At 38.8% G+C, this 21705-nt stretch overlaps 1 protein-coding gene, 2 long non-coding RNA genes and 1 other non-coding gene across 6 annotated transcripts; 1 reads left to right on the forward strand and 3 right to left on the reverse strand.

Moving 5' to 3' along the window:
* Positions 1-3082: 3082 nt before the first annotated feature.
* On the reverse strand, positions 3083-3406 carry LOC112194114. The gene is made up of 2 exons (XR_005807966.1): positions 3359-3406; positions 3083-3205 (listed from the first exon to the last, which is right to left on the reverse strand). It is a non-coding gene; the product is annotated as an uncharacterized LOC112194114 (long non-coding RNA).
* Positions 3407-13016: 9610 nt separating this feature from the next.
* Positions 13017-16077, reverse strand: LOC112193696. Of its 3 annotated transcripts, none has more exons than XR_002933970.2 (8): positions 15640-16077; positions 15176-15245; positions 14971-15012; positions 14493-14567; positions 13920-14049; positions 13783-13825; positions 13502-13574; positions 13017-13191 (listed from the first exon to the last, which is right to left on the reverse strand). It is a non-coding gene; the product is annotated as an uncharacterized LOC112193696 (long non-coding RNA). The 3 variants fall into 3 exon arrangements; XR_002933969.2 differs by having other exon boundaries at positions 15176-15249; XR_002933971.2 differs by lacking the exon at positions 15176-15245.
* Positions 16078-19879: 3802 nt separating this feature from the next.
* Positions 19880-19950, reverse strand: TRNAG-GCC. The gene has a single exon. It is a non-coding gene; the product is annotated as a tRNA-Gly (tRNA).
* A 342-nt stretch (positions 19951-20292) lies between these two features.
* LOC112192772 (putative DEAD-box ATP-dependent RNA helicase 33) lies at positions 20293-21705 on the forward strand. Its single transcript, XM_024332640.2, has one exon. It carries the CDS (start codon positions 20397-20399, stop codon positions 21012-21014), a length of 618 nt encoding a protein of 205 aa, XP_024188408.1. The 5' UTR covers positions 20293-20396; the 3' UTR covers positions 21015-21705.

The raw sequence follows: 21705 nt of genomic DNA on the forward strand, positions 1-21705 counted from the left end.
TCCATCTCATCTTCTTTGTCTCTCCATTTCCTTTCCATTTTCCTTTTCCATTCTCTAGTTCTTAGTTTTGCATTTTCAAGTAAAGAGAAGAAGAAGAAGCCGTGAGGACATAGCCTCCATCGTCCACCTTGAAGACTTGCTTCCAAGATTCAAGATTCCAACGTTCAAGCTCTCCATCTCCATCTCCCCTCACGGTGTAATTCATTCTTTTTCCTTGTAATGATCTTTTGTTTTCCTTGTTTGAGTTCATATGAACTTGTTTATAATTAACAAATAATGTTAAGGGCAAAGTTTAAAGCCCGTTTATATGTTTTGAGATAAAGTTGTGATTTCTATATGTTGATTTTTATGTTGCTTATGTGGGTTTGTTTAATTAAATTTGCATGATAGAAAACTTTTGTATTTTAATCTTATGTGGTTGCAAACACTTAGGGTTTTGATATAATTGGTGCTAGGTTTAAGAACATGAAATCGACTTTTCGTTTTGTGTAAACTTGAATCAAAGTAGTAAAGGTTTTGTGCAAAGACCGAATTTAATTAAAGAGGATTGCAATTAGGTGGACTTTTCCATACTAAGTTGTACACTTGAGTTGATAGCCTTTCTCTATGTCTAATGCGTTGAACATGTCATGATTGACTAGCTTTCTAGGGCTTGATTGCATGTTTGATAGGATTAATCTAGGTGCTTTCGCTTAGGTTAATTAGCATTGAAAAGTAAAATATGGGAAATCATTTGCTTTCGAATGTTTCACATGATCAACTCCTCTCTCATGACATTTAAAATCAACTATAGGAATTGTAATTGGATTTCTTGCATATGGATGTGGTTTTGATCTTTGTTCCTTGCGATCCACCCTTGTATATATGTTTTTACATTTTCTTTATTTTATTTATCTTAATTTTCAATTCTATAATTCTTAAACCCCCCCCTTTTTATTTTGTTACTTGTATATATTTATATTCTTTATTTTATTTTTGTAAATAATACTTTTCTTTATTTGTTACACAATTACAGGTGTACCCTCAATCCCCGGATAGAACGATCCCTATTTGCTTATACTACTAACGATATTTTCAGGGTTAAATTGTGCGCTTCCCAAAAGCGACATCATCTCGCATACTCGACGAATCTTTTCTGCTTGGCGAGTTTCCGACCTTAAGCGCACTTCCTCCTCCACAGCGGTATAAGGGGCTCCATGTATGGCCAATATTTCTCTGATGATCGGTTCTGTGCCTTTTGCTGGGATTCTACTTTCAACCTTGTCCGCTGCCCTTTCTCCATCGGCATGGCTGTTGGATTGGTATTCACGCAACTTCCCTGCCTTCATCAACTCTGAGATGGCTGGCCGCAGTGCTTCACACTTGGATAATCCGTGCCCGAACGCCTCGTGGAGAGGGCAATACTTGGTCCGTTCGAATGCATCTCTTGACTCTGGTTGAGGTGAGGGTTTAGTGAAGAGCCCTTCATGTTGGTGTTTCCTAAATATGGCCGTAGGGCTTAAGGTGAACCATTCCTTCGGTAGGCGAGTTCGAGGCTTTGCCTCGTAATGGTGTCGGTTGTCTGTCCTTACGCCGGGGTGGTTGCCTCGATTTTGCCTTCTTTCATCGCCGGAGGCAACAACGCTGGTGTAACGAGCCTCGCGTGCCTCTTTGGCCCTTTCAATTCTGATCTCTCCCTCAACCCTTGTGATAATGTCGTCCATATCTTTCGGCGGATCCCGCAATAAACTGTCATATAATGGTGTCCCCAAAAGCAACCCCTCTCGGAAGGCGATTGCAGCAAATTGGGGATCACAGTTAACATGGCGCATTTCGGCTTTAAACCTTTCGAAAAATTTCCCTACTTTTTCTCCCGGCTTCTGCTTTGTACTGAACAGAGTCGCCATATCCTTCTTTTGCTTGCGATTGCAGAAGTATTGCGAAATGAAAGCGCGGCTCAGTGTGTCGAAATCCGGTATAGAATGAGGCTTGAGATCTTGGAACCATGTCGAGGCCGGCCCCGTGAGACTGGAAGGGAAGATTTTGCACATCAATTTCTCGTCGGTTGTTTCGATGGACATCTGTTGCTTGTAGCCCTTGATATGGTCCACTGGGTCAGTGGTTCCGTCGTATTTGTGGAATAACGGCGTGGTAAACCGGCGCGGTTTTGCCGCGTTTAAAATGTCGTCGGTAAATGGCGATTTACCAACGTCTCTTGCGATTTCTGCCGCCAGCTCTCGAGGGCCAGCACGTTTGCATGCATCAATCATTTTTTCCATCTTTTCGCGCCATGATTCATTGCGCGCCCTTTTGGATTGGCCTACTCCAGCTCCGTTCTGCCCCCCATTTGCCATGCCTCCCACCCCCTCGACGAGGGGTCCACCAGAGATTCCTCCCATAACGCCGCTAGCGCCTGCGTTTGCTACTCCGTTGTTAGTTAGATGGAGGTCGCCGACGGCGTCGTCGTCTGACGAATCACTATCAAGTTGTAGGAACCTTTCAAGTTTTCGTCGACGACGAGCCTCGCGGTCTCGTTTTTCTTTCCGAAATTGCTCGAGTTCCTGCCTTAGTCTCTGTGTTTCGTCCGCTGGAGGCAAGTTCAGGTCACCAATGGGGCTAGGGATGGACCCATTCGGCGGCTGGTGGGGAGGAATTTCGTCACTACCAGTCCTCAGTGACAGAAATGGAATCCCGTCAGGGGCAGCTCCCGCCATCACTTTTTAGGGAAAAGTGTTTCCCACAGACGACGCCACTTGTTGGAGGTGAAAAATTCCGTAGAGGAGTTTGACCCAACAATTAATGCGGACTGGAGCGGGAGCTGACCGGGAACAATCGAGAAGCTTCCCTCGAGCGTTGACCTGGAGTTTGACCGTCGGCTCGAGGAGAAGGGGGGTACCTGCAGAAAACCCTCCGATGCCTAAGTCAGTATGTTTCTTAGTAGTGGAGTACAAATAGTCGGAATGAGATGCATTACCTTGACGTCAAGCAACCTATTTATAGTAGGCCTGGGCACGGTTCGGTGCGGATCGGTTTGAAGCCCAACCCGCATCCGAACCGCATTAAACGGTTTGCTTGTTTCCCACACCGCAACCGCTTTTTTTTATCATAGGCCGAATTCTTCGGTTACACCGAAATCCAGTTCGGTGCGGTTTCTGTTTCGGTGTGGGCCGGTTTCACTATTTGGCCTTAAAAGTCAGATGTCCCTTCCATAGCTCCCTTCCACAACCTGCAAGTGCAAACAGAATCACAAATTTTTTTGATTGAAACAAAACACAGACAAACCCCCATACCACACTGTCACCCACCATCATCATCATATTCAATTCAATAATTCCAATATAGTACTCCAATTGAAACAAAACACAGACAAACCCCATACCCATACTTTCTCTGTTTCTCACCCACCATCATCATCAAATTCAATTCAATAATTCCAATACAATACTCCATCATGTTGTCTTGAAGAGTCCGCCCAAGCCCATAAAAATATTCCCCTGTTTGTATTAATCCCACAGCAGTGCGTACAGAGAGGTGAGGAAATGAATTGATGAGTCAGTGATACAGAGAAGTGAGAGAACAACGTTTAGAAAATAAGAGACGAAAAGAAAAGAGAAGGCTGAAGCCTGAAGGCATACCCGATTGGCCGATCTGGTCAGAAACGAGAGACTGAGAGAGTGAATTGACTCTTCTCTCGAGAAGAGAAGAGATAGCTGGGTTTGAGGCTTTGAGCCGTCGAGGTCGCTTCTTCTGGGTTGACTGGTTGAGGGAGAGGAGTGAAAGCGGCGTGAAAGAGGAGCAGGAAGTGTCGAAATGAGACAATGAGGTGAGGTCGCGAGGGTTAGGCTTTTAGAGTTAGATGTTAGGACTTGGTGCAGTCGAGTTCACATAGGCTCGGATTTCAACCAATGAGAGTTTGACAGGTATTTACTAATTAAAAAAATTTAAATATTAAAGCGGTCCGGTTCGGTTGTATTCGGGCGGTTTAAGGGTGAGGACCGGTTCCGACCCGGATACATACGGTTCGGTGGGCCAAGCCTCATTTTCTGCTTTGTTTTCAACCGGTTCGGTTCCCGACCCGGATTTTTCGGTTCGGACGGTTCGGTAACCGGATTTCCGGTCAGAAATGCCCAGGCCTAATTTATAGGTGTGCCTCGGCGTGGGCTGCAAGTAAACTTGCACAGCAAGCCGCAGCGACTTGAGCGGCATTCCGTCATCAAGGCCGTATTCATTTATGCAATAATCGTCACTTATTGGCGGCCATGATTGCCATACTGAATGCTGCATTTATGGTCACATTTACGGTTAACATTAATTGTTGCATTTACTGCAGCTATTATTTCTCTTGAATCGCCTTGATTGTAGGGTCGAATTTGTTGACCACCCCCACAGGCCTTAATCATTTCATTAGTTGATCGATTTGCTCATGAACGTCAAAGTGTTTTGATCATTTCTGTTAGTTAATTTTCTCCTAATGTTAACATATTATTGTAATTTCCTTCGTGTTATTTCGATGCCTTGCACCATGCATATGAAACACAAGTCCATGGTACGTATTCATATATCAATTTACTCACATCGATCACTTATGGAATGTATTCTCTATTAAATTGTTGACAATCTAAATCAAATCATGACCCATCTTACATCTCGATCTATCAACATGGCCGTTGTTGTCACTACTAGAAATTTCCCCAAAGCACACCAACTTCAATTAGTCCCTATTGGGACAAAACACACTGATAACAGTTGCTAATAGAATTACCCACTATGCAGCCACTATTGAGGAATCAGTCCCCTCTATAGCAGGTGCCATTGGGGCAATGGACACTGATAAAACAACAGTTGCTTATCTTTATCCAAGGCAAAGTTGATAGGAGCATTTTAATGTGGTATTTTAATAGTTAATTCCTCACATTTTTCTTAGTTAATTCCTTAACGAATCGATTTTTAACTCAATTTCTATTTTCTTAGGTACATTGGAGTAAATGATGGTGAAATGAGCATTATGTCCACACTTACCTACAAATGGTGGAGATAAAATTGAAGTAAATGAGTAGGAAATCCATCATCATCATCACCCAAAAATATTCCATGTTTTAGGGTGTAATCATCATGTTTTCTCCATCATTTCTCACACTAATCCACCATCATCATCACCCAAAAACATTCCATGTTTTAGGGTGTAATCATCATGTTTTCTCCATCATTACTCACACTAACATACTCCACTTTCATTATTTTTCTTCCACTCATCATTTCACTCTTCTTTTTCTTCCCTATATAAACACCTTCTCCTCTCATTCCAAAACACATTCCTTCATCCATTTCATCTCCTTGTCTCACCATTTCCTTTCCATTTTCCCAAACATTCCTTCATCCATTCCATCTTCTTTGTCTCTCCATTTCCTTTCCATTTTCCTTTTCCATTCTCTAGTTCTTAGTTTTGCATTTTCAAGTAAAGAGAAGAAGAAGAAGCCGTGAGGACATAGCCTCCATCGTCCACCTTGAAGACTTGCTTCCAAGATTCAAGATTCCAACGTTCAAGCTCTCTATCTCCATCTCCCCTCACGGTGTAATTCATTCTTTTTCCTTGTAAATTATCTTTTGTTTTCTTTGTTTAGATTTGTAGAACTATGAATTCTATTTAACAAATAATGTTAAGGGCAAAGTTTAAAGCCCGTTTATATGTTTTGAGATAAAGTTGTGATTTCTATATGTTGATTTTTATGTTGCTTATGTGGGTTTGTTTAATTAAATTTGCATGATAGAAAACTTTTGTATTTTAATCTTATGTGGTTGCAAACACTTAGGGTTTTGATATAATTGGTGCTAGGTTTAAGAACATGAAATCGACTTTTCGTTTTGTGTAAACTTGAATCAAAGTAGTAAAGGTTTTGTGCAAAGACCGAATTTAATTAAAGAGGATTGCAATTAGGTGGACTTTTCCATGCTAAGTTGTACACTTGAGTTGATAGCCTTTCTCTATGTCTAATGCGTTGAACATGTCATGATTGACTAGCTTTCTAGGGCTTGATTGCATGTTTGATAGGATTAATCTAGGTGCTTTCGCTTAGGTTAATTAGCATTGAAAAGTAAAAAATGGGAATTCATTTGCTTTCGAATGTTTCACATGATCAACTCCTCTCTCATGACATTTAAAATCAACTATAGGAATTGTAATTGGATTTCTTGCATATGGATGTGGTTTTGATCTTTGTTCCTTGCGATGCACCCTTGTATATGTGTTTTTATATTTTCTTTATTTTAATTTTCAATTCTTTAATTCTTAAAACCCCCCCCTTATTTTTGTTCACTTGTATATATTTATTCTTTATTTTATTTCTGTAAATAATTCTTTTCTTTATTTGTTACACAATTACAGGTGTACCCTCAATCCCCGGAATAGAACGATCCCTACTTACTTATATTACTAACGACATTTCAGGGTTAAATTGCGCGCTTGCTTTGAGCGCATCAATTTTTGGCGCCGTTGCCGGGGATTGAAAAATCACTTGCTAAATTGTGTCATTTATTGTATATATTTGTTGTTTAAAAATTGTTTGAAACTTAGTTTAATTTAACTAGGATGTTATTTATATTATTGAACACGAATTTTAATTGTAGATTGTAAATTGAGAGGAATAGGTGAAGTCTCTTTTGTTAATATTGGCCTAAACCCCTTATTGGTACCTAGCTCAGGTCCCTTAAGGTTGAGGGCGGCCTTTATTAACACTTGTTGAACTATCTTCACACTTATGACCTTTCTCATCTTAGTAAGAAAGCCTATGTGAAATGGTGTCTAGGAAGGGGACAACGTTCATGACGGGTTTTTGAATCCAGAAGTGCTTGCAAATGGGCATAAACCACAATGTGGGAGTAGCTCATGCCAAAATGGATTTTTCCTCTCGTGTTCGTCCTCCCCCACCTGGCCATTTCAGTAAGGTTGCCCAAACGATTTGAAAGGGAGTTTGTGTCTAGGCGACTATACTTGGGCCGCACGTCCACTTGATTTACCGCTTGGAATTTGATTCGATATCAATAATGTTTATAACAAAAGAAATACTTGTGAATACTCTATACGTGTAAATTATTTTGTTGTTTCACACTTTAAACTTGTAAAAATACTTTTCACGTTTTATACTCACTTGAGTACTTAACTTGTGTCTTATGTACAATATACTTGTTAATTATACTTGTAGTTTGTAATTAATAGTTATACTTGTTTTTATTTTGTATTTCTTTGTTAATTATAGTTACTAACTTTATTTAATGTAGGTACCGTCTGGCTGCAAGACGTAAAATACAAGCGCTACTTGGGAGGCAACCCAATTCAGAATATAATCAGATTTGCTTTCTCTTTCCCTATTTCTTTTTATTTTTCATTTTTTCTCTATTGTTTTTATTTTAGGATTTGTTTTCGTTAATGTCTTCTATCTATGCTTACTTATTTTATTGCATGCTTTTAATTGATTACATTGAAGATAATGCAATATTTAAGTGTGGGGGAAGAGATTTATATTTTTTGTCTTTCATTTTGAGTCCTATATATATATTTGTCTTTTATTTTTGAGTCCTTTATATTAAAAAAAAAAAAAAAAAAAAAAAACTGCATTCATTCTATCTTATTAAATTCAGCTATTTACAAAAAAAAAAAAAAAAAAAAAACTTTATACACAATACTAAGCCATGTCTGCATCTCTGTAGGAGTTGAGACTGAGCTCAAGGGAAATGCGAGAGCCACCGCCATAACCGCCACCTCCCTCGGAAGTAGTCTTCATGTTGCCCAAGATGTCCTCACCATGCATGGGGAATAGTGGAAGGGTTTCAATCTCCTGGTGATATTCTCCTCGTTGTTCCATGATCGATCCATCAGCACCATAGCCGACACGTGACCCAAAGTTTAGATCAATGGATCTGTCAGTGGATCTGTCATTACTAGTAGAACCAGTGGAACCAAAATTGAGATCGAGAGATCCACCAACCGGAACGTTCCGAAATTCCTTCAACTTCTGCCTCTCACGAGCCTTGAGGTTCTGGAACCAAAAGAAGACGTTTTTGTCCTCGATCTGCCCATACTGTTTCAGATGGAGGCAGATCTCTTGAATCTGCTCTGGAGTTGGGTACTTAAAACCCTTATCATAGTAAAGGCCCTTGAGGATTCTTAGTTGAGGCGGTGTGGGAGCCCACCGGTTACTACTCCCGGCTGCTTGGATGCTTCCTCCCTCCTCGGTTGGTTGCTGGACTTGTAATTCCATTTGTTGCTGGGTTTGTAACTCCATTAGTTGCAGAGTTCGTGGTTCCATGTTGATGAAGAAAGGATTTGGGTTTTGAAAGAAAGGCTGAAGGGTTGAGAGAGAAAGGCTGGAACTCGGAAGAATTTTCTTTTGGAGTGAACAGTCGCTCAGAATGCACCTATTTATAGAACGAGTGAGCAGATCTCCACCGTTGGATCGACGATCTCTGAGATTAAATCTACGCGTTGGATTAAAGTCACCCGAAAACACGGAAAAGCTGTTGACGCGTGGAGGACACGAGGAGCTGTGACAGACAAGCTATAGCCGAAAGCATGCCATAAATCCAGGAAAAGAAAGGACACGTGGGGGAACCAAACAAATCTCGAGGAGCTGTGACAGACAAGCTACAGCCGAAAGCAGGTCTAATTGCCATTAATCCAGGAAAAGAAAGGAATATTTACGCGTGGGGGAGTTTTTCATGTGCATACGTGTTTCTTGGGCCGTGAACTATCATAACTCTTCTCCTTCCCGGAGAAGCTTTGTTAAAACCGTGTGCCTTTTCAAATTCCTTCTACTTCCTCATGGCTCGAACTAAGGTTACCCCTCGCAGGGGCGTCAATCAACGCCGTGTTCTCTCTTTGGAAGAAGAAGGTCGTCAAGCGGCCACTAGAGCTGGGCTTACTCGTCCATGGGACCATCGTCCTATTCGTGAGCGTACCCGCAGTCCCCCTCCTCTGCCTCGTCGCTCTCCCAGACTGCATCCCGGAGAGTCTTCTTCCTCACCAGCTGCTCGTGCTCCTCGCCCTATGGCCACCCTGGAAAGCTTGTCGGATTTGATTGATGATTTGCGTTCCTCTCTCCGCGATGGTATTATGGTGACAGATTGGAGAGTCAATTGCATGATCGATTACATCTCTGAGATGAACTGCTCTTTGATCCGCTGTCACACTGCAATAAACAAGCTTGCTCAGGAAGTCAATAACTTGCAGAGTTATCCTCCTGGGTTTCCTCGCAAGGACGCTATTGCATCACAACATGAGGACCCACCTCCGAAGGCTGAAACCAGCAAGAGGGCTGCCACTCGCCCGCATACCGCTCCTCCAAAGGAGTAAATGGAGGTACAAGTCTAGGCTGAAAGACTTTAAACATTAAGCGCTGCATGGGAGGCAACCCATTTCAACCGTAGCTGTGGAGGAGACATCAAACGCAGATTTGCTTTCTTGAACTCTTCCTTCTATTTTATTTTCATGAATTTTAAGTTGTTTTAGGTTTCGTTGTGTTAACTTTCTCTTCTATGCTTGATTTATGCTTTGCATGATTTATATTTGTTTATACATTGAGGACAATGCATGAATTAAGTATGGGGGAAGGACTATTGCTTTATTGTGTTTTTAGTAGTTAGTATATAAAAAAAAATGAAAAATAGTTGATGTTGGATTGTGTTTTTATTGTGTTTTTAATTGATGTTGTGATACACAAAGGTATATTGGATTAAACATAGTCTTGAAAAAGGGTAGCTGTTTCAGTCCCATTGCACATCGAGACTCCCTGTTCCCGTACCTAAGTGTTGAAATTAAATTAAATTGTAAAAAAAAAAAAAAATGTTGGTTTTTGTGTGTTTGAGTCTTAGGATGCTCCTAAAGTCTAGGATGAACATGTCTCCGAATTCATGGCTGAAGGTTTTCACAATCAAAATAGGACTTAATTGAATTCTGTGGTTAATCGACATTGTGATGCTTGTATGAAGATTTGAGATAGGATTGTAACTTGGTTCATTAAGCATGCTAGGATTAAGTCTGATTCATTTGACCCAAGTGAGCTGTTGAGCTAAAATACTTTCTTTTTGAGTGCTTATTGATAATTTCAGAATTTCATGGCTGTATTTGCAAAACCTCATCTTTCTTTGAAAATCCAATGATCATGTGCCATAGATTTTAATGGACTAGAGAGTACTAGAACTCGGCTGTTGTGACTGTCAAAACTTGTATGCCATAATATGCACTGATCCTGGATAGGATAGAAGGCATTATGATAACCACCAAAGCCAAACAAGCATGTGTCCCCAATTGTGCCCGTCGTGGGACTCCTTAGAATGAACCCCTTTGAGCCTACGTTGAAAACCTTTGTTTCATCACCCTCACTACCCTACCATGAGCTTAGTACAGGATATCTCTACCCTTTTCTTAAGGACTTAGTAGAGCATGACATAGTATGTAGGGGTGACGATGAAAGACAAGTGTGGGGTGGGGAAAATCCAAGAAAAAAAAAATTTGCCTTGAAAAAAAAAAAAAAAAAAGAAAGAAAAGCGGCAAAAGAGAAGAAAAATTGAAAAGAAAACTCTTGGGAAAATGTTGAAGTGTGGTTTTGGACTTGCAAATTTGTAGAAGGCTCAAAGTTGAAAATTATGCCTTTGTCCATTCCCATGTTGGTTAGAGTGAAGGTTTGGCCCAAAACAATGATATTTGGTCTACAAAAATGATGACATAAGGTGGTCCTTATATGCTCTGCTAGGTCCTTAGGATTTTTTGTATCCTTAATCTTCATTTCGAAAACCCTAGCTTAGCCCCATTACAACCTGTTTTAAGTGCTGACTTGATCCTTGAGATGGGCAGTCTTTGGTTAGTGGAGTCAGTTACGCAGTCGAGCTTATGGTTTAGGTCCATTTGTGCACTTAGTCATTTCATGAGGTCTTTAAAAATTCTTCACAAAATGTGTTTATTGATGAAATATGCAAGCTGTTTGTTGCCTTACAATTTGTTCTCTTGCATATATTTGAGTGTGAAGCTTTTAAGCATAGCCATTTCTGAGAGAAAAATCGAGAGTATGCCCTGTGAGTTTGGATTGGACTTGTTCGAAACATGCTATCATTCACTGTATAACTTAAGTTCTCCATATCTTGCTTAGTCATATGAATGTCACAGGTTTATTAACCATGGAATTATCTTTGTGATTTTGATTAAGTGTTTAACGTGAAAGCCATGAGTTTGGAGTCTCTGAGACAACAGTTAGGAGCAATAGAGTCATTTACTTACTTTTTGTTGAGTCTTTATTTGTTTTGTGTTTTGATTTTGCTAAGGGACTAGCAAAAGCTAAGTGTGGGGGAATTTGATAGGAGCATTTTAATGTGGTATTTTAATAGTTAATTCCTCACATTTTTCTTAGTTAATTCCTTAACGAATCGATTTTTAACTCAATTTCTATTTTCTTAGGTACATTGGAGTAAATGATGGTGAAATGAGCATTATGTCCACACTTACCTACAAATGGTGGAGATAAAATTGAAGTAAATGAGTAGGAAATCCATCATCATCATCACCCAAAAATATTCCATGTTTTAGGGTGTAATCATCATGTTTTCTCCATCATTTCTCACACTAATCCACCATCATCATCACCCAAAAACATTCCATGTTTTAGGGTGTAATCATCATGTTTTCTCCATCATTACTCACACTAACATACTCCACTTTCATTATTTTTCTTCCACTCATCATTTCACTCTTCTTTTTCTTCCCTATATAAACACCTTCTCCTCTCATTCCAAAACACATTCCTTCATCCATTTCATCTCCTTGTCTCACCATTTCCTTTCCATTTTCCCAAACATTCCTTCATCCATTCCATCTTCTTTGTCTCTCCATTTCCTTTCCATTTTCCTTTTCCATTCTCTAGTTCTTAGTTTTGCATTTTCAAGTAAAGAGAAGAAGAAGAAGCCGTGAGGACATAGCCTCCATCGTCCACCTTGAAGACTTGCTTCCAAGATTCAAGATTCCAACGTTCAAGCTCTCTATCTCCATCTCCCCTCACGGTGTAATTCATTCTTTTTCCTTGTAAATTATCTTTTGTTTTCTTTGTTTAGATTTGTAGAACTATGAATTCTATTTAACAAATAATGTTAAGGGCAAAGTTTAAAGCCCGTTTATATGTTTTGAGATAAAGTTGTGATTTCTATATGTTGATTTTTATGTTGCTTATGTGGGTTTGTTTAATTAAATTTGCATGATAGAAAACTTTTGTATTTTAATCTTATGTGGTTGCAAACACTTAGGGTTTTGATATAATTGGTGCTAGGTTTAAGAACATGAAATCGACTTTTCGTTTTGTGTAAACTTGAATCAAAGTAGTAAAGGTTTTGTGCAAAGACCGAATTTAATTAAAGAGGATTGCAATTAGGTGGACTTTTCCATGCTAAGTTGTACACTTGAGTTGATAGCCTTTCTCTATGTCTAATGCGTTGAACATGTCATGATTGACTAGCTTTCTAGGGCTTGATTGCATGTTTGATAGGATTAATCTAGGTGCTTTCGCTTAGGTTAATTAGCATTGAAAAGTAAAAAATGGGAATTCATTTGCTTTCGAATGTTTCACATGATCAACTCCTCTCTCATGACATTTAAAATCAACTATAGGAATTGTAATTGGATTTCTTGCATATGGATGTGGTTTTGATCTTTGTTCCTTGCGATGCACCCTTGTATATGTGTTTTTATATTTTCTTTATTTTAATTTTCAATTCTTTAATTCTTAAAACCCCCCCCCTTATTTTTGTTCACTTGTATATATTTATTCTTTATTTTATTTCTGTAAATAATTCTTTTCTTTATTTGTTACACAATTACAGGTGTACCCTCAATCCCCGGAATAGAACGATCCCTACTTACTTATATTACTAACGACATTTCAGGGTTAAATTGCGCGCTTGCTTTGAGCGCATCAAAAGTCAGCATCTAAATTCACACTAATATTAGTGGCTTTGGAATGCCACTGATATCAGACTATCAGTGGCAAATTTATGAGGAAGTATTAAAAAAATAAGGTGCCATTTGGCACCTTTACATTCTTGTACTGTACTTTATATTGTATTTTAAATTGTATAATACAATAAATGTACTAACTATAAATTTACAGATGCACCCATCAATATATAAACATCAAGACTTCATCCCACAGCTGCAACTCTTCTTTTGTTACGGACAACCTGCACATTATATCAAGTTAGTTAGTTCTTATCCTAAGAATTACACAGACCAACCAACTTAACATATAAAAAACATTAGGGTGAAGCTAGAGGTGTCTCTTTGGTTCTGAATATGTACTATACAAGGATATAATATATAAGCTATTATAGAAATTTAGCATTCAAATAAACATAACTACAGAACAATAGGTATAAACAAAACTGACGGACATTACAATGAAAAGGGATAGCAGTGCACATTTACATATACATTCTCAATTTCAAACCCTTTTGGTCATGAAAACAATTTGTACAAAACACAGGAAAATACCTCAGAGCCACACGATATTTCTGACCCAACTTCTCAAGCTCTGCCATTACATAATCTGTGATACCAGGATTGCCTGTATATTTAAAAGACAGATAAACAATTAGAGAAAAATAAACAAGAGAAATGGAACGTTACCGTGCATTAACTATCAAAACTTTTGGTGACTATCATAAGTTAACCAATTTCTCTGAATCATTCTTTTTATATATAAAATTGAACATTCAAAACCAATTCCTAAGAAACACTAAACATTAGTACAAGCGAATAACTCTAAGACTCACACTTTGCATATGGGCAGTTCATCATTCCCTTCTCCAAATCCAACTGCAGAAAGTGAACAAAAACAATTATATATCCAATACAGAAAATTTGAACAAGGTGTAGCTTATACATGAAGCAATGAGCACTAAACACTCACCTTATTCTAGATAGAGAAATTGATAAAGTTGGTATCTACCGAAACCTGGTAAGGTGGCCCCAAAGCATTGTTCAGAGAACAACCCCATAGAAACATCTGGCCTAAATACAATTTTTGTATTCATATTTTCCTAAACATCAGAAACATGGTCGTTAGCTATATATGCTCCAGAAAAACCATCATTCACATGGAAATACAATTTCAAGCATTTTTTAGATATTAATCAACCCAATTCATTAGACAAAACTTACCAGTGATAAAAACGGTAACTAAACCAACCCAACACATCACAGACAAAAATTCATAAAACACATTGAAATAGAAAGGCAGTTTAATAAGACATATGATTCTTACTTTGAGCTTTCTGTTATTTTTAGTCTCAGTGTACATTTGAATCTCAATTGCATAAACTTTCAAATGTTGACTTCCTTTCTTTTGATCATCTGTACCATTTTCTTTTTGACAAGACTTACGGAGTTTCTTAAGAATCTAATAGTGCAACACAGGTTACTCTCAGCTTTTCAAGATTACAAATTCACAACCATCATAGGTAATAAGATAAACAAATATTACCTAACTCATTCTCCCATATTCGCCCATATCAAACCAAATTTTGTAAAGCTTAAATTTTGTCTTCAACCAAAACCTCTGCACAACAAGACGAAAAGAAACAAGGAAATTAGATGATTTGGCCCAGTGGTACTGATTCTTCTTATTAACCTAAAATTCATAGCCTCAAGGCGATTGTGATGCATTAGAAACCAGAACCAGAAGAATACATGACAAATCAATCTTCTTATATCACCAAACAATTGACAAAACCAGAGATTCCATTGATCTAACAACTATTTGTTCCCCATATCTATTGTTTAATGGCATTAGTAATAAACTGAAAGCTGAAGCATGTGTACCAAGCATATCATAAACTCATAAGCCTTTTCAGAGCACAGATTAAACTCAATTTTCCAATACAAATTGGCATCAAACAGAACAGAGTAAGCATCAAAACAAAAGTCAACATCAGGAGCTCAATTGCAACAGCAACACTCACCAGCTGAATCACAACCTATTTCACGCGTCTGAATATTCATACCTACAACAACAAAAAGATCAATAATTTAAGCACCTCCATGAAAGAACAAAATACTGTGCAACTAAAAAAGCCTCGTCTCTCTAGGAAAGAACAAAATACTGCAAGTTGAGCAACTAAAAAAACCGCCATTCTCTGCAAAAGAACAAAATGGTGGGACTACTACCTTCAAAAGAAGGCAATTGCTTATCTTCTCTTTGATTGTTTTCTCCATTAGTTGCAGCATGGTGGGACTACTACCTTCAAAAGAAGCTAAGTATTATCTTCTCTTTTATTGTTTTCTAGAGTAGTTGCAGCAGAAGCAAATTATTACAACCACTGAGCTCCAATATCCAAAAGAGAGACATTTTATATTTGACAAGTTGGGAAAACAAAGTGACTTTCAAGTTTGGCCCTTAAATTCACCACTTTAGATAATGTATATGCTGATGCTATAGTGATATTCATGACATGGGGTCAACAGAGTAAATTAGATAGCATGAGATATGCATAAGCATAAATTAATCAAACATGCATAAATCGTTCCTGGATCCATACACATATTTGAGCATTGATAAATGAGATTTGTGGAGAAATTTGAAGAAGCTAGAAGAATTTTTAAAAAAATAAAAATTAAGGTGAAATTCTCACAGTCTTGAGATGAGTGCTCGTTTAAGGCGGCGCGTCCTGCGCAGTCCAACATGAAGAAGTCAGAGGAGGGTGTCGAATGCACCGAATCGAAGCCCCAACAGCATCTGATAGTTGATCGATGTCGAAACCCCCGGCAGAGCGTATCAGATCTCGAATTCCTTGATCTCCTCCTTGAAGGCTACATATAGATATAGAGGAGAAGATGAAGCAATCCCAGGTGAGCGAAGGTTACAGAGGCCAAACACGGACGACGTCTCTGAGAAGATTCACCCTTCCATCTCGTTTCGAGAGAGCTAGGTCATATATAAATTTTGGTCAAGTGATCGAGAGAACAAAGAATGCACTGTTGGTGTGTGGGTTAGAGAGAGAGAGAGAGAGAGAGAGAGAGATGGATCTAGATGAGCTTGAGAGAGTGAGAGATCTAGGGTTAAACTAGAAAGTGCGAGGCTAGAAGAACTAAAGAAAAAGATCTGACGGGGAGAGAGGGAGCTTTTTGATCTGACGGTTACCATTGAATATCAAAAAGGGAGAAACCCCCAATTTGATGGACACCAGTATTCATAAAATATCACAAAAATTCAGCCCAATTCAAATTTCTTCATCCGTCAGCTCCGCAAATAGTTTGACAGTGGAAAGAGGAGCCCACTTGCATGCACTTTTGGACTATTTGGCCTACCTAATACGCACTGATAACGGATGCTCCCCAATAAAATATTTATATAGGTGATTTACCCAACTTAATACACACTGATAACGGTGGAAGGTAAAAAAGTCCCACTGATATTTTAAATCAGTGTGATACTGTTCTCTTTTCACACTGATGATTTTTAGTGGCTAAAAAAGAGGTGCTATTGGGGAAATTTCTAGTAGTGTGTCCACCTACAAATTAAGCAGAAGATGCCTCATGTCTATGAATATGTGACAAAACATGCATCTCAAAGATTTTGAGAGACACTGCATGTGTTGTGAATGGTTGCATAGAACATAACCACATGCTAAAAATGTGGTTGCTGTGTTTAAACATTCGCCTATGGAGCTCCGAAATCTGAATTCTGAAACTACGAAGGTAACAAAATGACAAGGTTAGATCATATATATGCGCGCGAGTTTGCATATATATCATGATCCTCGAATATATATATATATATATATATATATATATATATATATAGTAGCTAGTTGACATATCATCTTATATGGGATCTTTCCAGGGAATTGGCCATGACCATTGAGTCATTGACAACAACCTGGAATCTATAACCTATGCATTAGGGGAGTGTTTGGGAAATCAGAGACATGGGCCACATGGCACAGCTTCACCATATTTTAAGCTAACTAGCAACTACTTCTGCACCTATTACTGTGTAGCTTCTGCTGCAATCTTTTATTTTCTAGTGAAATAGAATAGAGGGAGATATAGGGAGAGATGCCGATCATGCAGGAAACAATAATAGGTAGTTTTGGACACTTCGAGAGAGAAGAGACTAGAGCATTAGCACGGTGTCAATTACTGTCTTTATATGCATATCATGTATGTATGGGTTTGTGATTGCATTCAATGGGTTGCTGCTTTAATTTTTTTATAAGCAGGAATTGTTTACAAGAATCGGCTGGAGATACTGTGCCAGCAAATCGATCGATAGTTAAACCCAGTAGGGAAGAATAGATTAGCAGATTGCACATGCGCAGAGGCTCTTTCCTCACTGTCAAGAACACCCTCCCAACCTCCCAGCGGTGAACCGGTCTAAAATTTCTTAGTCTCACGATTATATCTCCTGACCCTAAGCCAGACACTGTTGTATGTCTTAGTTAGCTGCTGCTTCTTCTGCCACAAGCTACTTCTGGTTCAACTTTCTGTTTGAATCTGCAGCCTCTTGGTTTCTATAAAGCACTGAACTTTTACTGTAGATACTAGATGTCTATATATATACAATTCCTAGCTTGTACTTTTAGCTAAAAAGAGTGAACTACTGTTTCAATTTGTGGTGTTGAGAGAGAATGATTTAAAGTTCATCAAATGTAGTGGTGGTGATCATTGAAACATCATGAAATCTATAACCTATAACTTATGGTAGTGTTTGGGAAATCAGAGACATGGGGCACCTGGCACAGTGTTCAGCATATTTAAGCTCACAGTCTAATACCTACGTCTATGCTTTTATCTGTTGAGTTTGAACACTGAAACTGTGCATGTAAACAAAATGGCAGATTACATAAAGGAAGCTACATAACGCGTAATTTATGTTTTTGACTTTTTCATAGAGCTAAAGTAAAAGTTAATTTGGATTTCATATCAATCAATGAGTCACGCATGTATGGATGACGGCTTATCCAAAAGACGTACAATCGCTGTACAAGTTTTGTATGCATTGTTACTGATGCACATTAATAAATATATCCTTCTGAAGCAAGTTTCGTATGCATAGGTATCACATGAAACTCTCAAGATTCTTGGTATGAAAACTATAGAGGGGGTTATCTGACATAAATTATGGGAATTTATTATTGGCAATGGGAATAGATCGAATTAGTTTACTCCAAACAAAAAAAGGGAATAGAATTAGTGGAGTATGATAATCTTCCATTATAAATTGTTTTTGAGATGTTGGAGAAAACTAAAGGCATAAGGATAATTAATATGTTGCATGGTACTAGTAAGAACCAATTAATCATAGTCCTAAACAAATAATAAATAAACTAACAAAAGTAGCTAGTAAAAAATATCAAAGCTAATTAACTATAAGAAGTGGAATTGGAAATCACTTTGTTGAATTGTTGTTGTTTGATCTAGGTTTTGTAACACAGATTTGAAGGTGATCGAATCTCTATGAAAGAATAGAAAATGTATTGTAAAGTGAATTGTAAATAAGTGATTTGTTCTTATTTGATACGGATTTTGTACTTAAACGTGAACTTAAATTTTTAATTTGATTTGTCCGCTCTATTAAAAATAAGGGAGAGAAGTTGTATTTCGGATAATATCATCAAATCCCTATATTAAGGTTGAATAGTTTCTTATATCCCAAGAGGTTAAACGCCAAAGCTCCACTTCGATCATAGTTACTGTAAAAAATCAACTCTAATTACACTTTTTTTTAACACTAATTACACTGTGGGACTTAAATTGTGCTTTCAATATGAATAACAACAATAATATATTTCTGATAAGATGTTTCATTAAGAAAGTATGCACAGGGTAGCAAAACTAGTTTGAGATGTAACAACCATTTGATTTATTTGTATTAGTCCAGTTTGCAAAATTTGATCGAAATTCATCCTTCCTCACACAAGTTATTAGTCTATCAAACAATCAAATGATTTATATTTGGAATGTTCTCCTAAATTGTTGTCTGTGTCAATCAACTGACCGGCCAATAATATCAGATTTTAAAAAATGGCTTGTGTTCATGATCATTTCAGAAAACAACTCAAAAATCTAACTAAAACTTTGTTAAGATCGAACACTTCCATGTATAGAGCATAAACGACTTGGATCATATATAGGAATTTACATATCATGATCCTAGAATATGTGTATGTGAGTATGTCTGAACGTATATAGCCCAGTTTGATATGTAAAAGGTATATCGATCCTTCCATGGAGTATAACCCATATCTTATGGTACTGTTTTGGAAATCAGAGACAAGGGTCACATGGCAGAGGGCCGGGTTCATATTTTAGGCTAATTAACAAGGAACTCCTCCTGCATGCATTACTGTATCTTTCATTTCTTCTTTCGAATACAGAGCAATTGTTTAGTGGAATAGAATAGATGAAAATATAGAGAAGCCCTATTATGTAGCTAGGAGAGAATAGGTGTTTTGGAGTCGTAGAGAAAGAAGAAATCGACAGAGCACGAGCAGGGTGTCTCATTTGGATTACAAATTAAGGTTTCTCTGTCAGTTACTGTCTCTAGGCATTTACATCATACATGGGTTTGGGATTTCATTCATTGGGTTGCTGCTTCATTTTATAAGCAGGGATTGTTAATTTAGAAGAATTAGCTGGAGATACTGTGCCAGCAAATTGGTTAATAGTCAAACCCAGCGAGGAAAATAGATTAGCAGTATGCACGTACGTGCGGCGCCGAGGCTCCTCGCTTACTGTAAGTAACACCCCAGCAAGCACGAGACCAGACCAGCGCCAGCCAGCAGTGGCAGATCTAAAATTTTGGCTATATCAGAAGTCCAAAATCAAGCAGTGTGTGAAGAAAAAAACAGAAGGAAAAAAAAAATGGAATGCACCAGCCGGGAATCGAACCCGGGTCTGTACCGTGGCAGGGTACTATTCTACCACTAGACCACTGGTGCTTGTTGATGTAGTATTTAAGATTTTTCTTATTAGTAATCTTAGTAGTAAGTACTATGTTTTTTTTTTTTTATAATCGAGATCACACAATTTCTAAAAGTCTTGTTATTAATCCGTGCGGCGATCATGTTAAAACGTTTCCTTCTCTCATGTTAAGATTTAACTTCAATCAGCGTTTCGGAGCTGTTTCGGACATGAGATATCGGAAACGTTTCCTCCTCTCATGTTAAACGAATCCGAATATAAAAATTTTACATCTGGAGACTCTTACCAATTGGTGACAGGTAAAACTGTAAAACTAAATTAAACCCCATCTAAGCTAAGAAGCTAACAGCCACAAAACTCAGAAAATCCAGACCTCTGGGCCTTAAACCCCAATTCGCTTCTGTTCAGTTGTTCAAGATTTCTGAGTCACATTGAAGGCTTGAACTGAATCTTCCTTTAAAAAATGTCAATCCTCCACACCTCTCTCACACACCAATCCCTCTCCTTCTCCAAATCCCTGACCTCCCCAACCCCTCTCTTCCTCCACACAAACCTCTCCCTTAAACCCTTAACCCCAAAGCCCACATTCATCCGAATGGGCGGCGGGCCCAGGACCTTCCCCGGCGGCGTATCCAAGTGGCAGTGGAAGCGCATGCAGGCCAAGAAAGCCAAGCAGCTCCTCAAGGCCCGCCTCTGCCGCGAGCGCCAAATCTACGAGATGCGAAAGCGGGCGGAGCTCAAGGCCGCCGTGTCGGAGCTCGAGCGCCCCTGGGAGACCGTCGAGAAGCCTCCCAATTTGTTCTCCGTCAGCGCCGATGAGCAGGTGAAGGTCTTGGCCGATCGGTTCCAGAGGCCGGGAGGGTTTGACCTGTGGACCGAGAGGGATGGGCCGGAGCTGTTCCGGACCATGGAGGACCTGCCGTCGGCAAGGTTTTTTCCCAAGGGGGTAGTGCATAGTGTGAGGCCGTACAGGAGGATTGGGGCTGAGGAATTGGGGGAGGAGGAAGATGAGGGTTTTGGAGGAGTCAAGGGATTGGTTGAGGGCTTAAGGGTGCAGAGAGGTCAAATGGGGAGGGTTTGAATTCGAAAAGTTGTTCGGAGTCGGTGAATTTTCGAAATGGGAGGATGTATAATGGTAAACTGAGGAGGAAGGGGAAGGGGAAAGGGAATAGGGGAAATGCTGAAGCTTCAAGTGATGTTGATAGGAAACAGAGAGGACAGAGTCCTGTAATGCGCAGTGGCGAAAATGGGAATTCTAGGAGAAGTGGTGGATTGAAGTTGAATGGTCATGGTGTTGATAGGAGGTCTTCGCGTGGGTATAATTCGAGAGAAGGTGGTGTTGATAGGAGACAGAGAGGACAGGGTCACATAATCCACAGTGGGGAAGATACGCGTGATACAAGGAAAGGTGCATTGAAATCGAAAGGTTCAGAGTCTGAAGTTTTTGATATGAGGTTGCGACAAGATGGGAGCTATGAATTTCATTAGTTCAGTGGCGAGATCCTAAGAACTAGGATAATGGCATGCTCAATGAACAATGAAAATGCCAGGTGGATGATCCTGAGAACGCAGGATGACAATGAAGAGCCAATCGTTGTAATGCTCAGCTCAGAACAATTAGCCACATGACTCGGGAAAAGGTCAGGCAAAGAGCTAGCATTCTCCCAAATTGTATGTAAATATTTATATTTTGTGGTTATTATATGCTGAAATAGTTGAATGAAAAATATTACTCCAATCAAAGTATATCTAACAATAATTTTATGGACTAA

This window comes from Rosa chinensis, chromosome 3, assembly GCF_002994745.2.
Source record: "Rosa chinensis cultivar Old Blush chromosome 3, RchiOBHm-V2, whole genome shotgun sequence".
Lineage (NCBI taxonomy): Eukaryota > Viridiplantae > Streptophyta > Magnoliopsida > Rosales > Rosaceae > Rosa > Rosa chinensis.